General features: G+C 37.4%; 1 protein-coding gene across 4 annotated transcripts in view; it reads left to right on the top strand.

Moving 5' to 3' along the window:
• SDCCAG8 (SHH signaling and ciliogenesis regulator SDCCAG8) overlaps positions 1-22,112 on the top strand; it is a 104,882-nt gene that overhangs the window by 36,425 nt on the left and 46,345 nt on the right. For all 4 annotated transcript variants that reach the window (XR_013773363.1, XM_079298581.1, XM_079298583.1 and 1 more), the window contains exons 13-14: positions 1,320-1,462; positions 20,728-20,855. Coding sequence is in view for 3 of the 4 variants with exons in the window: in XM_079298581.1 (XP_079154707.1) it covers positions 1,320-1,462; positions 20,728-20,855 (271 nt within the window). In the remaining variant the exon portion in view is untranslated. The remainder of the gene's footprint in view (positions 1-1,319; positions 1,463-20,727; positions 20,856-22,112) is intronic.

Below are 22,112 nucleotides of genomic sequence, written 5' to 3'. Positions count from 1 at the left end.
AATGGTGTTGTTTTTCTGGATGAAGAGATTGCATTTGTCTGATATCACAACTTACTATAAGCAGTTTAGGTTAACACTTCTATGAGAGGACGAGAGACAATGTTGTTATGTGGGTGCTTCAAATGTTTGTATCGGGGTGGGGTTATATTCATTTTTTCTTGCAGGATGTTTGAATGAATAATTTCATTTATAAAGAAGATACTGTGTCTTGTCTACCTGAGGAAGCTATCACAAATAAGCTATGGTATGAGTTTAAAGTATAATAGCTATTCAGCACTAACTCTTTATATGAACAGTTTTATTCTGTACTACAAATGACCTTTCACGGTTTAGTTGACTGAAAAACATGCAAGTTCCCTCCAGCCTCAATGACAAATAAATAAGTATGTAGGAAGTTAGTGCAGAACAGTTACTACATGATAAAACTACATTGTCAGCTTATTCTGTACTCTACTGGCCTTCCTAAAAGCATCCTTAGGACAAAGTATAGTATTGTTTTACAGATATATTCCTACAGGTACTTGTATGTTGTATATGGACTTGAAGAAAAATACATTGTTTCTGAGAAATTCAATGAAAAATATTTAAATTGCTGACAGTATGATTGGGATAACATAAGTCTAGTATGTATCACTGGAACTGAAGATGCTGGTCATGCAAACTTGACTGTGGTTGTTTGTAAAATAAGTGAATAGACTCATTAACTTTAGTTACCATGTTATCATATAAGGACTAATGGTATTAATAAAATAATAGCATTAACAGAAGCTGGTATGCTTAGGGTTCAGATAGGAGTCATAAATGCTTCTTTCCAATAATGGTAAAATCATAAAATTACCTTTATTCTCTTGTGTAATATTAGATGACAAAGCTAAATGCCCCTTTGTCACTGGTTATGTAATAGGCATTTAAAACATCTAATTCATTATCACAAGACCTATGTCAAGCAGCTTCTGAAGATGGCCACTGCTCCACTGCCTTTCTGTCTCTAGCACAGTGAATTCAGGCCACAAATATGGAACCTTGACATGAGAAAAATGGAAAATACTTGAATGCCTGTAACTCTTAAGGTGAATGAACACAGCAACATTGATTGTATATTAGAGTATTTAAATATGAAATACATTTTGGCTTTTCACAATAATGTAATTTCAAATATTTTAATTTGCTTGTTTTGTAGTTTTTATCAAGTAACTACTTTTGTTCAAAAACAGAAGTGTGCATTATTTTTCAGGTGCTTTGATCACTTTTTTTTGGTCTTAAAATATATCTCTCTGTATTTCTTAAATATACTTTCTTTGGTTCTATAATTTTCTAAGAAAATAGAAAAACTGGGATTAGAGCTGGATGGAAACAAACAGCGTTTGGAACAAGCCCAGCAGGATGTGACAGGAGCCAGAGAGGAGTGCCTAAAACTGACAGAACTGCTGAGTAAATCTGAGCACCAACTGCACCTCACCAGGTACCCCTTATCCTATTACATGCTGTAGTACCAATTTCATTCTGCTAATTTTTTGCCACAGGCTTCCCCACAGTTGTTGTAGATACTTGAAGTCATCGACTACATGGGCAGCCCTCAGTCATGTTAGAAGTGGAGATTTGAATAAGTGAGTTATGAACTACAAAGTGAGTTATGAACAGTAATTTATTTAAGTGAATTAGTAGTGTTTAGAAGAGGCAATGTCAGCTCTGGTGGTGAGGTGGCATGGTTTTAGGCAGGAAGAAGAGCCAGGGAGGCTGCAACTCCCCTTTTTTTGTTGCTGTGCTTAGTAGGACAAATACGTTTGAAATGTTGTTTGATACTGTAGTGTAAAGCAGCACCTTTGAGCATAGGAGTTCTCAGATTAATAACCTGAAATTTCTTCAGCAGAATGACCAGGAATATGTATGTAAATATATAAATGAACTTTTTTTTTTCTGTATGATGTAAGCTCAAGTATGTGAGGAGTGTGTTTCAGTCTCTCGCTCAGTGAAGATACAGTACAATGCATTGTGTGATGAGAGACTTCCCCTGAGCATATTCCATCCTTGGGTATAGTTCCCAATGGCTTTTGCTGCACTATTCATTACATGCTTCTAGAAAACTTCAGAAGATTGACATGCCAATTATTCATTGCAACTCGAGTTTGGGTAGCTGCAGAACTTTTTTCCTTTTGCCTTGGAAAATGCTATTGTCCAACTGTTTGCAGGCTTTTGGTTGTGTGTGTGGGTTTTTTGTTCCTTTGCCTTGCTCCCCCCAAGAATGAACATCCATAAACAAATCTGGCAGCTTTTACTCAGTACTTAAGGGAAAAAGTTAAGTCAGTTTAAATTTTTCATGGGGGGAAAAAAAAAAGCTCAGATTTTTATCACTTAGCAGAAGTCTGTGTGTTTATCCAAGTCTTGTACTTTTTGGGCTTTGTGAGAATTCTGCCATTGAGTAAATGGAAATAAAATAGAGCCTTGTCTAAACTATTAAATTCAATGAATCATTTTTTTATTCAGCTAAATTTCTGTGTAATTCAGAGCACGGTTGTTTAACAGATGGAAGAAAGTACCACTCTAACAGCCTGTATTTAGAGAAAAAAATATGCTAGAGGTTAATGAACTTGAAAAAAGTTTTGGGTGAGTTGTTAAGATATCTAAAGTTTGGATTTAGCAGAACTTTATTAATAATGATTTGTTGTGATAGTTAACCAAATGGCTTTACCACTCTCCTTTTAGCAAAAGCTGATTATATGCAATAAAGCTCTGGGTATCTTGGAGGAAATCTGACTAGTGAATTTATAATTTTATTTTTTTTCCCATGAAAGTACTCAAAATGTAAAAATGAGAACTATTGCCTGCTTTTACATAGCAAAGTAATTAAAGCTGGATACCTAACATACAGATGATTCAGGTAACTTTTTGATGTGTGGTCTCTGACTCGGAAAGTTTCTCAGATGCAAATCATTAGAGGCAGGGAACAGTATTTTGGGCAAATAATGCTCTGTGCTGGCCCTGTTCTCATACAATCTCACAGACACTTACTTTTTGAGACAGATGCTGAACTGCCATGGCTCCTTTGGCCTAGTGCAGACACTCCTCTGCAAGGTCCTGATCTCCTTGGAGGTTTTTTTTAGTTGTTTGGGGGGGTTTTGGTGGGTTTGGGGGATTTGGTTGGTTGGTTGGGTTTTGTTTTTTTGGGTTGGGGATTTTGTTGGGTTTTTTTGTTTGGTTTTTTTTTTTTTTTTTGTATTACTGTGTGTTCATGTTTGGCAGCTGCTTACAAGAATTTAAATGTTTTCTATGTTGACATGTATTTATTGGAAAAATGTATATGTTGAAGCAGGGTAAATAGGTTCAAATTATTTTTTTTCTTGACATCCCCCAAATTCTATAACACTTTGTAGATTTTTGTGTTCTCTTTACACTTGGAGTGTCTTTCTCCTTTCCAGGAATACGTTAGGTGATGTTGCTTGAAGAAGGAGGAAAAAGAGATGAGCGATTCATTGCTCCTGATCTTTTACCTGTTTCCCCTTTAAATTGAATTTGTAGGGCAAGGTTTGAAATGTTCTCATAGTATCTATCACCTGTTTTCCCTGCCTTGCAGAAGAAAACATTCCCTACTGAAATGACACTTGTCCTTAGCCTGTACTCTTTCTTCCTCTCAGCTCACCTCCTGGCAGAACAGGTTTTCTATGCTAGTGAAAATAAAAAAGTTACATGTCTCTAGTGGCATTAGTTGGGTTTTTTTGTAACTCAGTATGTTTTTCATGGATTGATACATCCATAGTCGTTGCATGTAAATTACATACACTTACAGTTTTCCTTCTTTCAATTATTCCCTTCACCTCAAATGGCAACTGTGTCAGTGAAAATACTTGAAGGGTAGGGGTAATAGCAATCCTATGGGGGTTGTAGACTCATTCACTGTGGTGCTTGCCAAGGAAAACAGATTTGAAGCTCTAGAGTCCTGCCTGTGGGAGGTTGCTGCAGAAATTGCACTGATTTAGTGCATCTCTTGGGTATTCTGGCCTTGGCCTTGTCTTGCTGATTCTCTTCTTTTCAGGAGAGGACCAGCTGGTTCACTCCAAGTCTTCTCACAAGGCTGGAGTTGAGGGAGGCCTGTGCTGCTGTTACCCTGTTGTGGATAGTCTTTCTGTCGCCTTGCATGACCTGTCTGTGCTGCTCTGGCAGAAATTAGAGGGAGCTGAAGAGATACAGAAAGAATTCTTTGTTTTGTATGAATTATTGCATTACTAAGGAGAAAAGCTTCACTAATCCACTGATTCTAAGTTTGGATATTGTAAATAAATAGGGTTATAAAATTAATACAAGAACTTTGGATTTTAATGTACAAAAATGAGATAAATGTATACGAAAGGAATAAATAAAAAAAAATGCAGTCTGTGTCATAATGAGAAAAGAAAGTACTCTGCAGAACAGCACTCTTTTCCAGGAGTCCCACTTCTTTGCTGTATCCTAGTTTTCAGACACTGTTGATTGATTACCAACTAAGCAGCTTCTAAGTTAACAAAATGTACTTGTTAAAAATGAAGAAAAAAAGGTTACAATTAGCTATTCTAAACCATTGCCACAGAGTTTAAAATTGCCTTTTCCTGTCACCTTTCTTCCTGGAGCAATATGTTGCTTAGAAATACTTGCTATTAACATGCACTTTCTGCCATTGAATCTAGTTAGTAATTCTAATTTGTATGTCTTCAAAAGACTGAGAAAATACAGAACTTCTCCTGTGTAGTTTTGCTTGTCAGTCATGTAATTTTGCAGATGCCACCGTGCTATGAGACTGACCATGATTGTTTCAAGTTTTCTTTGGGGTTTCTTTGCCTTAGTTTCAGCTTTGAGGTTACTGTAGTAGGAGAATCTTAGGAAATTGGTTCTTAAGTCAATGTTAAATTGCTATTACTTTGGCAAGGTTAGGTGTTGCTAATTAAGCTTACCTGAAGTCCTTCTTCAGAGAGTAGAAAAAATACAGGTCTATTGTTCTTTAGCTAATGAGAAAATAGTTATTAAAAATCATGGTAATATGCTCATGGAAAAGATCATATAAAAGATGGAAGACGTTAACAACTTGGCCGGATCTTAGTGTGCCATCTAATGCAAAAAAATTTTCTCACTATTCTTTTGTAACAGAATCATCATTAAAAAACATTGTTCTTTTTTCTTTCAAACCAGATCTGGAGGTATTATTTGTTTCAATTTCAGTCAGATACAGTTCTTGTTCACGTATGCCAAAAAAATTAAATAAATCCTAAAAAGTGAGGGAATAATCAAATTTCAAAATTGGTATTTCATTATCTCATCATGCATTTTCTCAAGTATGAAGATGGATGGATGACTCAGGATATATTTTTACTGAGATTTCATCTGAAATTTGATAATATAATTGACTAGAATAGAAGCAATACTTCAGTTTAAATTTTATTATTCCTGTTTGCTTATATGAAACACTTTTAAGAACTTCAGAAAGTCAGCTTGTAGATAGGGGAAAAATTACTGAATGAACATGTGCTTTCATGTTCCTGTGAGCCACCGAGCTGCCCTATCCCTGTGTCACTTCTCTTGAAGGACTAAAGTTCATATTACAGTGAGTCAGTGAGTGTTGCTTTTCTTGATTATTGTTTTTCCCCCATTAGGTGATATTTCTTCCCTCTTTTGGACAATGATATGATCTCTAGAAGGCAGCATATCTAAGGACACACCAGTTGGGTTTAGCAGTGCTGTTGTCATCCTACTGTACATTGGTGCTTCTTGCTAGTTTCAGTGACTCCATTAAGGCTAATTTCTATTACATGTACAATAAATAAAGCACATACCTTTCCAGGTTAACGTGGCATTATTTAATCTCTGAAGCTCTGGTGATGAGATGTATGTCATCACCAGTGTTCCTTGTTAGAATTTGCAGCCTGCCTCATTCATTGTTTTCCCTATTTAGGCTATACTATTAAATGATAAAATGTAAACTTCCTGGTGCTTATACACAGCCTTTGAGGGAGTTGCACAATACTTAGTATTTATTGTAGTGGGTTTTTTCCTGGTACTGTCTATTAGCAATATGCTTAATACCATGCCTTTTCCAACAATTTTAGAGCCTTAGAGTCCATCATCTATGCTGGGAAGGAGTTTTGGAGAAATGTTGTTAGTCATATTAAATGACTGGGATATACTTAATTTTCTCAGATTGACTGACTGAAGAAAGGACCAATAACACCAATAGAATTGGGGATGGGGGGGGGGGGGAAGAAGCAGAAATGAGGTGTAACCAGTGATTAATTTTTAATTTTTTTATAGTCTGCTCATCATATGCAAAAGCATTATTTTAAAATGCAGGGATGAGTGATAACATGAAACAACTCTGATAACTAATAAACTTTTTAGATTCTGCTTCGTATGTTTACTTTTCATTAAATTTAGGGACGGTTGAGAGTATGTTGTTGTGATTCAGTCAACATTTATTTCTATCTGCTTTTCATATACAAAGGCATCAGGATGCCAGAAAATAAACTGTTAACGGAGAATTAACTTCTTTGGCACGCTTTCATACTTATCTTCCAAATTAAAGAAAATGAAATGGGCAGAAGCAGAGTGTAGATTACCTCTTTTTTGTCAAAAATGGTGGGAATTTGAAAATTAATAATAAAAAAGGGAACAGATGCAGTAACATGCCAGAGGGAGATTAATGTGGAGAGTAAAATCTGTGAGCAACAAAACTGAAGCAAACTGAATCAGTGGGAGGTGGTTGTACAATCAAAATCAGGATAAAAGAGAAATTACAAACAACCCTGCACTTGTCAAAGTAGTAGTAATGAAATCCTGACTCTGCCAGCAGCGAGAACCTGTGTTAGCACTTTGGGGTAAGGCCGGGAGCCGGGTGCCAGGTAGGAGGGCAGCGCGAGGCTGCTGGGCGGCAGCCATCGCCTGTGGAACAGATGGCGGGCAAAGCTGGCCGGGGAGGGGCTCCTTCGCAGAGCTAATCAGACAGTAACGGATAGGGCAGCTGGGAGGACTGACCACCGCCAGGCGAGCGGCGGGGAAGCCGCAGCCGTGCGCGATGTGTGCAGTGGTGCGCCCGCCGGCCGCACGCGAGACCTTCCAAGGTCTTTGCGAAGTTGTGAGGCGGGGACGGGCCCGGCCGGCGCCGCGTCCCGCACCGCGCCCCCTCCGCCCTGCCCGCCGTGGGGTTACGCGCTCCGCGCTTTACCGTGTGCGGCGGTGCTGGGACGGAGAGGGGCGAGGGACAGAAACGCCAAAGCACGTGGGTCCGGGAACCGACCCGGGAAAGCGAAAAGGAAACTTTGCTCCCGTGGAAAGCGGGAGAGCTGTAGGTCGGCACCTTCCCGCAGGGCTGGGCCCCTCCAGTGAATAGAACCAGTTTTCTGATGTGTTTTTGCTCGGAGCAGGCACTTCCCCACGCATAAATGAGGGCTTGAGAGGAATGGACGGAGGTCCGAGCCTTCTGATCCCGAGTCACATGAATAATTTGACTCGCGTAAGAAGCAAAGATCAATAGGTTTTCTATTCGAGTAAGAGGTAGTCATGTGTGAGAGGATTACGGGGTCATGCCCTGTGTTGATGACTGTCAGCTTGAAAGAGAAATGAAAACAAAATTTTGTCGAGGAAAGGGGAAATAAAATCCTGAACTGCAGCAAGGGAGATCTTACCTGGTTTTGTTTGATCAGGATATGTGATACTTTTTTAGACTGTTTTAACAAAAACACCCTATGTGTCCTGCACCTGCTTTTTGAACTTGCATATATCTTGTCTGCAAAAGGTTTATAGCTTGGCTCAATTAACCGTTTTGAGCAGGGAGGGGCGGAAACATTACAGGGATTTGAAATAGGTAGTATAACATAGCCATATGCTATTTATGCAGCAGTTTCTGCAATAAATCTAATTTGGTGCTGTCAAAAAAAATTACTTATTTGCTATAGCAGCACATTAGTAAATTATTGTGGTAGCTTTGAAAGTTGTCATTCACTCTGCTTTACTTGCAACTGAATCTTGCAGAGCTTTTTTTTTTTTTTTTTTTTTTGTTCCTCCCTCCTTTTCCCCTGAGCAACTCTGTGAAAATCTGAGTGAGTTCTTTGTCCTGCAGCTGTAGAAACTGCAAATATTTTCACTACTGAAAAGAAAGGCTTTGCTTTAAGGTAATTGAAGAAGGAGGTGGAAGAAAGAATAGCCTCTATTGTTAACAGTCATATGAATGTACATGTGGAAAAATCAATAAAGTGGTGGGGGATAAATTTCTCCCTTGCCTACAGGTTTTCATAGTGCAGCTGAAATTGTTTATCTGATTATACAGCATGTAGATAAATTAGCTGCTCTGCGTTGTTATAGAAGGTAAAATATTTTACCTGCCATGATAAGACCATATGCTGCTTTATGAAGACTGATACTGAGTGATTTGAAATAAATCGGTTCTGTCGTCTTCTGGCAGTGCGTTGTAAAATTTTCGAAGCTGATACACTTTGTGTCAAGATAACACACAATTATTTGAACATCATTCTATTTAATATTTTAAACATATTTAAGTGATTGTACAAACATATAAAGACTGTTGATAAATTTTATAATGGAAGGAAAGAAAATGTCAGTGAAGGAGTAAAGAACAAATACAAAATCATATGTTAATTTTGAACATTAAAGTGTTTATAAATTATTATTAATTTTAAACTAGTTTTAACATGGTTAACAATTGTATTTATTGTCCTACCAGAAATATTTCTTAAGGAAAAGGCAATAATACATTTTCAGATTTTAGTATTAGGTTCATTTAAATTTTTTTTCACGGCATTTAGGCTGCAACTGGTCACATCAATGATCACATCAGGTTGTTGAGGCAGCCAAATTGCTACTGCATGTAGAGTGTGCTTCAGGAGCAGTGACAATACTTAAAGCGCTTTGGAGCGAGTGGTGAATTCAGATGAAACACTGAAGAGACTAACTGCTGTAGAAAACAAACATCTTTATAAGGTCTTTGTTTTGAGCAGTTGTTATTCAGCACTAACAGTAATAAGTTTATGAGTGTGTATCAAATATTTACTTTGGTCTCATTCAAATTAGGTTTTTTATTTGTGTGACTAATGACAACAGGATAATGATTTATTTTTTTGAACCAAAGAAGTCTTTCAGATACATGTATTCAAAGCTGCTGGATTTTTTGCTGAATTTGCTACTGGAAAAAATGGTTCTGATTTTTATCATAATTTCTGACTTGTTCTAAAGCTTTTCTCTCAAGTACATCGAAGGCTTGTTTTTACAATAAGCTAAAATGTACTTTTTCTGTCAGCACTTGGTATTTGTGAACTTCAACAATTTAAAAAGCTGTCTTGTGCTTTCAGAAGTATATTCAAAGTTGTTTATTTTGTGCAATCACAGCGGTTGTTGATTTGTGGGTATTTTTTCTTTGCTGTGCAAAATTCTTCTCCTGAAGTTCTTGCCTAGAAAAAAGATTTCGACAGAGAACCCAAAAGGTCCTCAGGTGGAGACTTTATCCAGCTTCACTTGGAAGAGCATCAGCCTGCCATTGCTGGCGAAATGCTGGTGGGTGGAGGGAGGAAGGCAGGGAAGTGCCCGGCTGCTGTCCTGCACAGCCCCGCGCCCTGGTGCCGGCGGTCGGGCAGGCGGGGGCTGCGAGATGCCCGTCCTGGGCGAGCAGATGAGCTGCTGAGCTGCTTGACAGGGCTGAGCTGCTCGCCCTGCCTGTGCTGGCAAGGCTAATAGTGTGCTGCTCTTGGTTGCCCCTGTGGGTTTGGTGGTTCGTGTGTCAGTCTATAGTCCTGTAGGAATAGGAGCAACTCTTCTTGATTAGCTCTCCTTGTTGGTCAGCCTTATTGGTTCTCCTTTTTGGCTTCCACAGGACTTAAATCACTGGGGAATTAAAGTGTCTCTGTAGTCAGGTGGGACACTCCTGCCCATTATTTTTGTACCAGGGTTCCTCTTCTATTTCTACTGCATTTGTTCACCTGCATCTAGTTTCCTATGGAAGAAGACCATAGCATAATACTTCCTTGCAAATGTAGGGACTAATCTCCGTATAAGTAATAGATCAGTATTGAGTTTTATTAAGCTAAACTTAGGCAGTATTTATCAATGCGATTTTCATTAAAGTCAAATTTAGACGTAACATAAGTATAAATGCATTTCTGTTAATGAGATTGGTTTGCCTCCTGGATTTGGTTCCAGAAAATTTTACCTTAAATTTGTTTTTGGTAAAGAGGTAATAAAATGGGGTGGTTTTTTATAATTGCTTACAAAACTTCCAATATGTATTTTATTTTTTGGTATTGTTTATAATCTTGGTGAAAACTTATCCTTTTTTTAAGGGATACCAAGATATGCTGTGAAATTGAAGATATTTCTTGTATCAGAAGATTAAGACTGTCAGAGAGGTTAGTTAATAATTCAGGAACTTTTAGTTATTTGAGTGTATTTCTGAAAAGAAATATTCACACAGGAATTGCTAAAAATAATATATCCTGTTGACAATAAGAATTTAGTTTCAGCCCTGACAAAGAATCTTTAAAATTTGCCTCAATGTAGAAGGCAGTATTTTAACAATGAGTTGCATATGTGTGTTTTACAAGGCTTGAAAACAAGAAAAAATATTGATTTTTTTTTCTTTAAATAGTGTTGTATTTGAAACATCAGTAGGTAAGACAAAAAAAATGCTGCAGATTAAATAAATTAAAATGAATGATGTTGGCCACTTTAAGGTTTTACTGTAATCTTACTCATTCTACTGTCTCCATTTTCTCTTTGTATTTTTAGTCAATAGCTCGGTTTAAGTCAGAGTCAAAAGCCTTCATTTATTATTTTATTTTTAATATTCTTATGAGCCTTTTCCACTTCTTCACATAGCTCTGCACAGTCTTTCTCAGGCTGTGCTAGCCCTGGCAAGAAGGAACAGATACATGTATTTGAAGAAAAACACGTTAGCTGTTGGAGTTAACAAATAATGATTAAAAGCTATTCTTTTTCTTCTTACTATTTCTCCTATACCCCAAACTGATCTTCACAAATACAGGACTGTAAAGAACTTCATCTGCTGCTGGTTAGCAGAAGTGGATTTAAATCTACACCGACAGTTCATTTGACAATGACCTTGAGGGGCTTTGCTTCTTGAAGAAGAAAGCAGAAGCTTGCGGTAAACAAAGTTCACTTCTGACAGATGGATTGAATGACAGAAAGGTTGCGAGTGCCAGAATAGCCCTGGCAGAGGAGGAAATGTTCAGTGGAATCCAACAGGAGAGGAGGTGTGAACAGGTGCAGGGTTGCTGACGGAAGGGGAACCAGATGGAAGGAGCCAGAGCCAGTTTATTTAAAGGAAAAGGCAGAAAACACTGAAAGGCTGTGCGATCAGTGGCTAAAAGTGTGCATGGAAGAAGGTAAAAATTCACAAAGCAAAACTGCACAGTGGGATATCTAGCACTTAGCATAATGGTAGTAATTTGTGAGTTTCGTTTTAAAGTTGCTATTGAAATATGTTTCTCCCTTACTCTTGACAGCATCAAGAAGAGGTTTATAACCTGTCCAAAAAAAATAAAAAAAAGAAAATAAAACCTATCAAAACCATCACCAAAAACCTCAACTGTTGTACTGCCTGTCCATTATTTCTAATACTGCAGGAAGTTGCAATCAGAACAATATAAAAATTATGCCACAGCTCAACATATTAATAAAAGGCATAAGGCTGGATTTTTATTTTTTTAAATCACTTGTTTGTATCTAGCTTATGTGACATGTGGGCAGATGAGCATGGTTTTCATTAGGATGTTTTTGTAAGATCTAGAGCAAATCAACAACAGTCAAGTGCAGTGTAATGTTAGCACAGTATTTCTCATCTTTTTTGCTTTTGGTCAAAAGTCTGTCAGTTTTCTGGAACGTGTGGTATCTTGCTGTAGGATGGGGTAGGAATCTAGCTTACCCTAGATCAAATTCCCTGAAAATCAAATATTGTCTTTCAAATTGTCATCCTGAAGAATGCTTTGTTCTGTCAAATGGTTCTGCTTCTTCCCAAGCTGTTCTTGTGAGGCTTGGTCCTTTGGAGGCAGGGAAAAAACATTCCTCAACTACTTCTTGACTTCAGCAATACTTGGGGATCATTATTAGTTGCCACATATCAGGCTGTGGCACCTTGAGTGCAGGTTGTGTGTCTGCACCTAAGGTGTGTGAAAAACGCAGGTAAGTGTTGAGCAGTCACTCACAGTGCATCTGTGATCTACTGGATCGTTCAGCTGTGCTGAGCTGATCCGTATCAGGTGTGAGCACACAGGCACTTTCCTTTTTAATTAGCTAGAGCATGCAATGCCGTGTTTATGCTGACTTTATGCCAGCTGCAGGAAGGACAGATGATACCTGATTCAGCATAAAGCTTGCTGGTACAAAGTTAACGTACCAAAAACATTGGGTTTTTGAACAAATTTAAATTGGCAGAGTGAGTTCATAGCAGATCAGGTCTCTGCATCATTTAGCTGCATCATTTTTTGATTCAATGGTAGGAGCCTGATGGTTGGATTTACTGTATTAACAAGCTGATCCTTGGAGTAGAGAGTCACAGTCATTTGAACCTGGTCTGAGCCTATGCTGTTGATGACAAGGCTAATCCCTAGAGTGGCAATATATGCCTATGTCTGGCCACATGTTGCCAGGCCCTTGCTTCTGCTGACACTGGAAGACAGGCACCTGTGAGATCAGGTTATTCGGGGAGTTATTCAGATTGAAGAATAATTTCTTGAAGAATAGTTTGTGTGAGGGCTCATTGTAAGAGGATGAAAAGAAGGACCACACCTCTTATACTGACATTGTCTGCCTTAAATGTGTCCTAAAGCTGCATTGTAAGAGGCTGTTGGTGCCAAATTCAAGAATCGCCATAAATCAAGAAAAACCTCTCTTTTAAATACAGGGAAAATAATTTGTGTAAATTTGCGTATACAAAACACATACCTGTAAAAATCATCTGTGTTAAGCAATTATTTCAACATAGAGTCATTTGTAAAAGTGGCTTATGGAACAAAGAATGTTGTAGAGAAACATGTGCAATATTGGAAGTGCTACATATAAGACTTCACAAAAATCACCTCTCCCCATGCAACTTCTACTCTGTGTTTATTTGTTTGTTTCTATAGGGATTTAGGAGCCAAATAGTTCACAATCTCAAGGTAATAGTCATAAGAAAATGGATGTTTACTTACAAGCTACATATCTTGTTGGCAAAGCTTATAAATGTGCCAGAAAAATCAGATTTTGATTCCAAGTTCGTATATTTGACCTAATATGAGATGTTAATTACTGTTAGAGGCACTTTTTTCTTCTCTAACATCGAAGTAGAGGGAAGCTAATGATAATATTTGGCTGTACAGAGAGCTGTCGAGATTGAAGAGATATTACTGAGGAACTGGTCATTTTCTGGATATATCTTGAAGGTTATAGTGCCAAAAGAGTAAAATCATGTTATAAACTAGGTGTTTGCAAATTCTTACTGTTATTGCTCAATGTAAAGTAAGAAATTCAGTTCTTTTTGTTAAGTGACTTTGCAGATAGAGGTAGAAATGTAGAAGTTAAGTATGTTCAAGGTCCTTTATTTCATAGAAACTTCCACAGCAGTAACACTCTATGTGTGCCTATTCCTATGTTCCTACAGCTTTTAATCTGCCTCCTGCTCATTAATCTCTGGAGTAAGTTGAAATAACTTTTAAGTAGATTTCAAGTGTGGCAGGCAGGAGTAGAATTTTTTTTTCACATATAGCCATTAGTGTCTAATTTTTCCTGGTACCTCAGTAGGGCTTAAAGAGCAAAGTAGAAATTTTAGACTGAAGTGTTTCATTGTTTCTGTAGACTTCTTGTTATTATATGAAGTAGAAATAAAAAGTTATAAAGCAATTCCAGTGATGTGGCTGCATTCTAAATAGAGAGATATGGGGAAAAAAATCAGTGGGTACAAGAAAGTTATATGCAGTGATTTCTATTTCAGTACAATTTAAATTCTTAGAAAAAATACAAAATAGTATAACAAGTCGACATTATTTGAATTCTGGGAATGGGGATACAGGTGACAAGTTAGCTGCATTTTGGGGAAAATTGTTTCAAGCTAATTTGTCAACTAATTGTAGTTAGTCTCTTGATGAGGTTGGAAATCTGTATAGAGCTAAATCTTTTCTTTTTTGCCCCCAAAAGTGTTTCTGTTTATTTGAAGTGGTTTTTATGAAATAGTAGTAGTATCTTGGAAGAGTTGTTTTTTTCAGCCTTTCATCTCAAATAGAATAGTGAAGTTTCATTTAGTTTCATTAACATAGTTTAAATGTATTTCTACTTTCAAGTTATTTCTGTAGCACCTTCTAACTTCCTAGATATATATTTAAAGAGCTGGCCTTGACCTTTACATAACTTTTATAATTGCTTATAATGCTTCTCATGGTTATGAGGAGAAAGCTCTGACATTTCATTATTTTAGGAAACTCGGTATTTCTCAACTAATACAAGAAACAAGATTTAAGTTTTGTTTGTTTTGTTGGGTTTTTTTGAGCCTCAGTTCTCATGAATAGGCCCACATGTATCCTGAGAAATGATGCAGTCCTTCAAATCCACCAATTAATTTAATAGTTGGGTTTCTTCAAAATTTGACCGTGCAAATATAGATTTTACTGAAGCTCACCAAACACAGTGTGCTGGCTGGGGCAGTTTCCAGGAACTTGAGCTTTCTGCTGAGAAGACCTGGCAGCCGACTCCAGAATCAGCATCCAGTCAGCTCCCAGAAACTGACAAAAAGAGCAACTCAGTGGGTAATTCCCTCAATGGGATACAGGAAGGGCAATTTTTCAGCTCCTTGGAAAGGTTTAAAGAAATGACCTGATCATGATGCTTTTAAAAGATATTTCTACATAATTCTTGAGGAAGCATGCGCTCATACGTCTTTGGTTTGGGGTTTTTTTTGGTTTTTTTTTTTTTTTTTGTCATAAGAACATTCATTTCTTGTCTTTCTTTGGCCTTGTAAAAGCACCAACAGGCATAAAATCCAGTCCAGTGTGCATTTACACAAGCATGGAAAAAATCAAAACCTTTATTGCGAAAATTCAGATGGCAAAAAACCTACAGTGTTTAATAAGAGGAAACCACTAAAACACTGTCCAGCCAAGTCTTCATTCAGAGCAACCATAGGTATTAATAAGGTCCCATTAGATGAAAATTCACAGGCCTTACAAAGAAAGATAACCAAAACAGTCAGTGCTAAACAAAAGATTGCTAAAAGCCTGATTTAAAGGAAAGGGATAAATCTTGTGACCCTGAGCCTTCTTATAGAATTGATCCAAACATGAGCAAGGTGTAAGCTCTGGAGCTCTGTTAATTAAGAAGGTTTGGAAAGCAATAATTTTGAATCATAGCTATGTTTAAACCAGCATGTACCTGTTTACCTGCAGAATTACAAGTCTTACTGTGTTGCATTTTTTTACTTAAATGTTTGAAAACACTAAGATTGGATAGCATATGATAATACTCAGTAAACACATTCTCCATTGTAGATGGCTGAATGGGGTACTGCAGTGCTGTTAAATTGAAAGGCTGGTCTGAAAAGGATTATGGAAGTTTTACATTAATAGAGAGAATTATTTAAGGCTACTCCTGCAGAGAATGACTTCTTGGTAAATTGGGGTTTTTTTCCATGTTTGTAGATGAACCTTTAGACTTGTCTGCTAACCTGAAAAAAAAAAAGAGACCTTATTCTTCTGTGTATGACATACTTACAAAGATACATAATAAATTCAGGGGGAAGAAGTTTGTGAAATATGATCTTATTCTGTATACATTCTCTTATGACCTTTATCATTGTGAGTTTTGAATAGTGTCTGGTAATAAAGTTAGAGATAGCAAAAAATTTTCTCATGTTTCCCCTTAGAGAATAAGTCAGGTATTGTGACATCTTGTTTCAGGTTTTATGCTTTTTTCTTTTTTTATGTATAGTTTGTTTGGTTGGATTTTTTTTCCTCCTGTAGCCTAAGAGATGGGCAAGGATATGCTCTGGTTTTTCATTCTTCCTTTGACACTTGTAGCTGAAATAATAAGAAAAAAATAGTCTATGAAAAGGTGATTCAGAAAACTGCTTGTAATGGACAGTCTGCTGTATTGTGGGAAGTTTCAGAACATAAAACATATGCATAAAGCACTGCTAAGCCTTTCTACTCAAAGTTGTTTGGTCTTTAGGGCTCCTAATACCTATAGTCTTTCAAGTCCTATTTTCAAGTGTTTTAATTGATTTGAGTGACTTCATGGCAGATTTTACTAAAGATACTGGAAATAAAATGCTTGGGTAACTCCTCAAAACTTTTCCAGTTTGGTAGAGAATCTTCTGCTATGCATTTATTTTCAAAAATACTGGGAGAGAAAGCTCATTTCCTCTGGAAGAGCTAAGAGAGCCTTCAGCTGAGACCTTTCATTTGAGGTAATTTGTTGCACAGTGGCTCACAGTGCTGGCCCACTTGGCTAGGTGTTATCTAGGAAAGAGATCTGTTCTCAACCACTGAGGCATGTGGTAAAAGCATCAGTGTGAGGCTTGACTGGTCCTCCTGCTGCCCAAGTCTGAGTGTGGGTGCAGAGTTCCAGGACTGGTCATCATTTAGACAAGTCTGGTTAATTCAGATAGCTCAAGCATTTGGAACACTAAATGCTGGCTACTCCTTAATGATTTGTGAAGTTCAGGTTAAAGCAAGTATAAATGAAAGCTAAAACACTTTATAGTTATATTTTAAAATATAATTAATATGAAATGAAGATGTCAGAAATAATGCTATGATAACCTCTTGTGTATCAGTGAACTGAGATAATTGCTAGAGTATTTTAATTTGTCCAATTAAGTTCATAGTCCTTACTAATGGATCCATTAGCTTTTTTAAAAAATGCCACACTTTGATCTCATGGGAAAATCAAATAGTCAATATAGGAAGCATGGTTGCTTCAAACTATAGTTGCTTTGCCAGAAGATTTACTGGCAGCCTCCAGTCAGAGGCTAATTCTACATTAAGAGTCATTCTGTTTTTTATATTTTTTGTGTTTTTACTGTTACCAAACTGAAAAGGCTCCTTCAGAAATACATGCTATTGAACTGTGTAGTGAAATTCAAAGTTTTATAAATCTAAGTTCTGTTTTTAACTTGCTGATTTTAGTTATGTCAAATATGACTTTTATGTCACTAGTTTTTACCTACTTCCTTTTTCTTTACTGCAAAGCCCTTTGGCAGAGAGTGGACTTCTCTTGCAAATGGATCTGTGATCCAGTTTTTGTTTGTTAGTGGTGAAAATGGTGTTTTGATTAGGGGGTTATTTAGGTTTGGGACTGTATTTGGGTTTTTTTAAATTAAATTTGATGGCTCAGATTCAGTCAGCATACTTTCATGTTAGCTTTAAGATCAAAGTGAATTTTCACTTCAGTTGCTGCAAGAATTTTTTTAAAGTTTGCCAGAGATGGCAATTTTCTTCTTCTTGTGCTATATGCTACAGTTCACGGTGCTTTTTGTTTTGTCAAGAACTTTTGAAAAGCACTGCAAACCAATATCGAGTTCATTGAGATATGCCAGCCAATTAATTGAGTTAACTATGGCTCCTGTCAGCCACAACACAGGCTTAAAGCAGGTGTTTAGAACTAAAATCACTATGGAAAACCTGTACTTCAGAACAGGACTCAAGAAGAGCTTGAGCTTTCTCCATTATTGAGTTTTTGGGTGCTTCTGACTTTATCGTACAGCAGCGAAAGTTTCCTTGAGTTCAGTGCATCTGCTTTAGTAAAACTGATCAGTGCTGTGACCAATCAGATGTGCATTTTAGTCTGTTTAGTGTTTTGCACTCAGTAGAGCTAGTGTTTGAATTCAAGTAGAGAACAGGCTGGTGTACTTTAACCCCTCATCTCCTATTTTTTGGCCTTTGTAGATGAAGTTTTTAACAGTTCTGGAACAAATAATCATTAGCTGTCATTTCTGATTCAGATATTACCTATATCATCAAAATTAGTCAGTAGTAGCTTTGCTTTACATTGTCTCTGTGCTCTCCATTAGTGAATATAAGAAATTCTGAAGTTTTTGTAGGAAGAGACCTCTGAAGTCTTCACACTAATGCTGGAGGGACTATGGACTGTTTCCTTCTATCTACAGTCCATAGATTTTCTTTTACTCTGAATTGTGGAAGAATTTATTTAAGAAATTGCAGTTCTTCAGACAGTGTCAAAGCTTTGAGAACTCCTGCAGTATTTGTTGGTTGTAGCAGGAAAGCTACCAATAGATCCTGAAATCTCTTGGGCTGCCTTCTGCATGTTTCATACTTTTTTGTTGTTGTTGTTGGTTTTTTTGGGTTTTTTTTTTTTTTTCCCTCCATATATGTCTTGGGGTATTTTTCCATTGGAGATTGAACTCAGAGAGCAGGTTCAACTTAAGGATGAAGGACTCCGTTTAGACAGACTTGGCTCCAGGATATTTTTTCACTCCTAAGCAGTTCTAAGCACCTCAGATATTGGTCTGTGTGGCATTGGGTGTGTTTTAATTCTAAAATCTTCTAAGCTCTAAGAAGCTGCTTGCTCTTCTGTATAAGAATTACCTGTGTTTTTCTAGTTTTACAACTGAGTTTTTATCCACTATATAAATTCATCTTCAACCACCCCATATGCACTTCAGCCATAGGTCACTCACCACACGTGCATGGTTTCTGAGCTCCTGCTAGCTTACTCTGTGCAGTAAGTGACACAGGTGAATGACTTACTTTTGGATGAGTCTCCTACACAGGAGAGTGTTTCTGGTGGCAGTAGATTCTCCATTTATTTTGAACTTGCTAGTTAACATGAGTTCATCGAGAGGGGTCCTAGCAGTGAGGAATGGACCTTCACAGGTTTGCCTTGGTACCTTGAGCTGTGCAGCTTGCTGCATGCTGAAGGTTACCCCCAGCAGAAGGCCAGCCAGCCAGCTGTGTGCCAGATGACTGCACAGCACCCAACTGCACACAGCCATCTCACATGAGAGCTATTAAATAAAATACTGTGCTGCTGACACTTCCTTTAGCTGAAAGCGTCAGAGGAATGTGAGAGGTGCTGGTGGCTTGTTTTTCCTTTAGTTTTTTGAGCAATCCGGTGCTTAAAACAACTTTCTGAAGATAAAAAACATTTGTAAAATAAAGGGGTTTGCACAGACTGGTTACCAGCAAATATGGGAAAAATATTCTTAGTAATACTTTCCATATTTTGAGCTTACACTGTAAAAATGATAGGAGCATCATTCCTTAGGATAGCTCCAATACAATTACAAAGCAATTCCGAGAGTGGTGTGCTGAAGTGCTATTCAATATATGAAATTTCCTTTAAAAATGTGCTTTGTTTCCTTAATGCTCTAATATTTTTGCTATCTAAACATATTTGCTGTCTTACCTCAGAAGAAACTGCCTGTGATTTCCAAGGGAGTTTTGCCTAAGGTAGGGCTTGAAACATCAGGACCAGGAATTAGTGTAATGTGACCCACCATTTGTATTGCTTTGGGGTAAATTTGAGAGAGAAGATTTAACATTGTGTGTGTCATGCTGAGATATTGCAATATCTCGGATGGGTTATTAGGCACCATTCCAAAGGTTAAGTGCAGCAGCCACATGAGATGTGGCTTTATCCTTACATGATCTGTGCCCATGTTCTGTTTTGTAGTCCTCTGAAATAGGTAATATCCCTAGAATGAAACATGTTTATAAGACCTTTTTGAAGCCTATCCCAAGCTATTAAATGTAATTTCAGTAGAAAGGTGTTTGCTCACATCATTTGAAATCTAGAAATCAATCCTTGTATGTGTGAACTCACTGACGTTTTAAATGTGGATCCCAATGTGCACCAGATAAATATTCACGACCTTTGGGAAAGTTTAGATCTGAATTTGCAGTTCAAGATCTTTTCTAATTTATATGCATATATCTTTTTGGGGTTTTATTTTCCATGCTCTTTTTGCTTGGCTTGCATTAAATAAAATGCTTCAATGGAGTGTGGTAGTCTAGCATTTGTTTTGCCTCAGGAGTGGATTGCCCCATCTTGCATATCTGGTCAAGTAAATTGCTCTCTTGCCTGCATACTTCAATAATAGTACTGGGCTTTAGACCTTCCTGTACAACCCCCCAGTGAGCAGAACCACAAGGGGCTGGGCCTGTGTGGTGCTTGCAGTCTACTCTATTGTAATGGATGCATTCATCTCCTATTTACATAAATTAATAGTTAAAACTTGCTTGGTTGCTTAAGAAAACTCATTAAGCTTTCAGAGTAGCTGTATCACGAGCACTGTGGCAATCACTCCCATTGACTTATCTCCTGCTGATTCACTGGGAACCAGTCCATCTCGGGGTCAGGTCCCTAAGCTTCATTGCAGAATTAAACAAATAGCGTTTAAAAGAAAATGCAAATAATATGTTCAGTGCAAAGTGAATGTTGGTAAGCTTCCTTTTGAAAATGAGGCTGTGTTTAAAATTTTTAAAAATAAAATCCTATTTTTGTCTGCAGGGCCAATTTTCTCTCAGGAAATAGATTGTACTTTTTATCCATTTTCTACTAGTCACTGGAGAATGTTTGACATTGTAAGAGAAAGGTCAGTTTGTGTAACTTGAATTGGGAGGAGAATGTTTAATGTGAAAAGCTTGGCCAGATTTTTGTTATTATTATTTGAATGTTCTGCTTTACCCTTTTAATTTATCCTCTTCACTGTATGATTTTTATTTTTCTTTATTTCCTATTGTTTTTTTTTTATAGATTGGAGAAAGAGAGCATTCAGCACAGCATTAGCAATGAAGCAAAGGCCCGAGCCCTTCAGGCCCAGCAAAGAGAGCAGGAGCTGACACAGAAGATGCAGCAAATGGAGGCCCAGCATGAGAAAACTGGTAGGTGGTAGGGAAAGATTAGAGCCTGGGCACTCACTCACAAGCCAGGCCCACGCCTTACTGTGAAATGACATCAGGAACACCTGTAACCTTTGGCTGGCCGAAGGGAGCAGATGCTAACTACACCGGAGATTCCGAATTACATATTAGTTAGCGTTTAAAAGAGAAAATGGAAAGTATTGCCCACTGTCTGTTGATTTCAGAGTGCTGCTCTCACATCTGCTGCACCATCTGGATTATGAGTTTATTTACCTGTGTTCAAGAAACGTAAAGCTGAGAGAGACCACAACAAAGTAGAAAAACAAAGGGCTTGTTTTTGGCTGGATTTTCAGGCACACATGTTATATAAAGAAAATAGCATCAGAAGCTCTGCGGGAAATGCTCTGAGCTTACAGTTAAAGTCTCCTGAATAGCATTGAACAGTTCCCACAGTACACACATTATAGCTACTCTAAAAGCTTAATGAGTTTGCTTCAGCATCCAAACTGGAGAAAAGCTTTAGCCATTAATCGGTTCTTAATTCACTGTCGCAGCTGGATGTAATTCACTGGCTCCAAATTGATATGTTCCTTTATTTAATCTTTGCAGCCTCAAACATTTTTAGCATTACCATGTGCCCCCCCACACATCCTCAATCTAGAAGAAAGATGTTTAATCCCTTGCATACTTCAGGTTCTCATAATAGAAGACTTCATTGCATTGACTTAGCCCATCAATAACATCTAACTTTAATCTGGAAGTAAAATGGGTTTTCCAAACAAACAAAAAAGAGCTTTTGGTATTATGAAGTACTATGCCAACAACATTAATAGAGGTGCATATTATAAATAAATTTTAAAAAAAAAAGGAATTTTTAAGAGATGAAGTATATAATCCATGGACGTGGAAAGGAGGAGGAGCTTCAGCTGTTAAAGAGCATGATATACTTAGGTGTTTAATGAAATAGCATATTTACCCACCATTCATGCAGTACTTTCAGGAAAACTATATAACATGTATTAATTATAAGGAGTGCTGGATAATATGTAAGATAGCAGGAATGTTTATATCTGCTATTCAATTTTCCATCCTTTTCTAGTAGGATAACAGTACTCTACACAGTAGAGGACCTTTCCATGTGTTCAGGGAATGCAAACAGCTAGATTATGGCTGCTATCTACACTGTAGGAGAAGAAAAGAAGCTCTTAGAATAATTTTTTCCTCCTTTAGCCAGCACATCTGCATATGACCATGTGTAATTTTGCACAAGAGAAATGT

This window comes from Erithacus rubecula (genome assembly GCF_903797595.1).
Source record: "Erithacus rubecula genome assembly, chromosome: 2".
Classification (NCBI taxonomy): domain Eukaryota; kingdom Metazoa; phylum Chordata; class Aves; order Passeriformes; family Muscicapidae; genus Erithacus; species Erithacus rubecula.
This window is presented reverse-complemented; position numbering and strand designations above follow the sequence as displayed.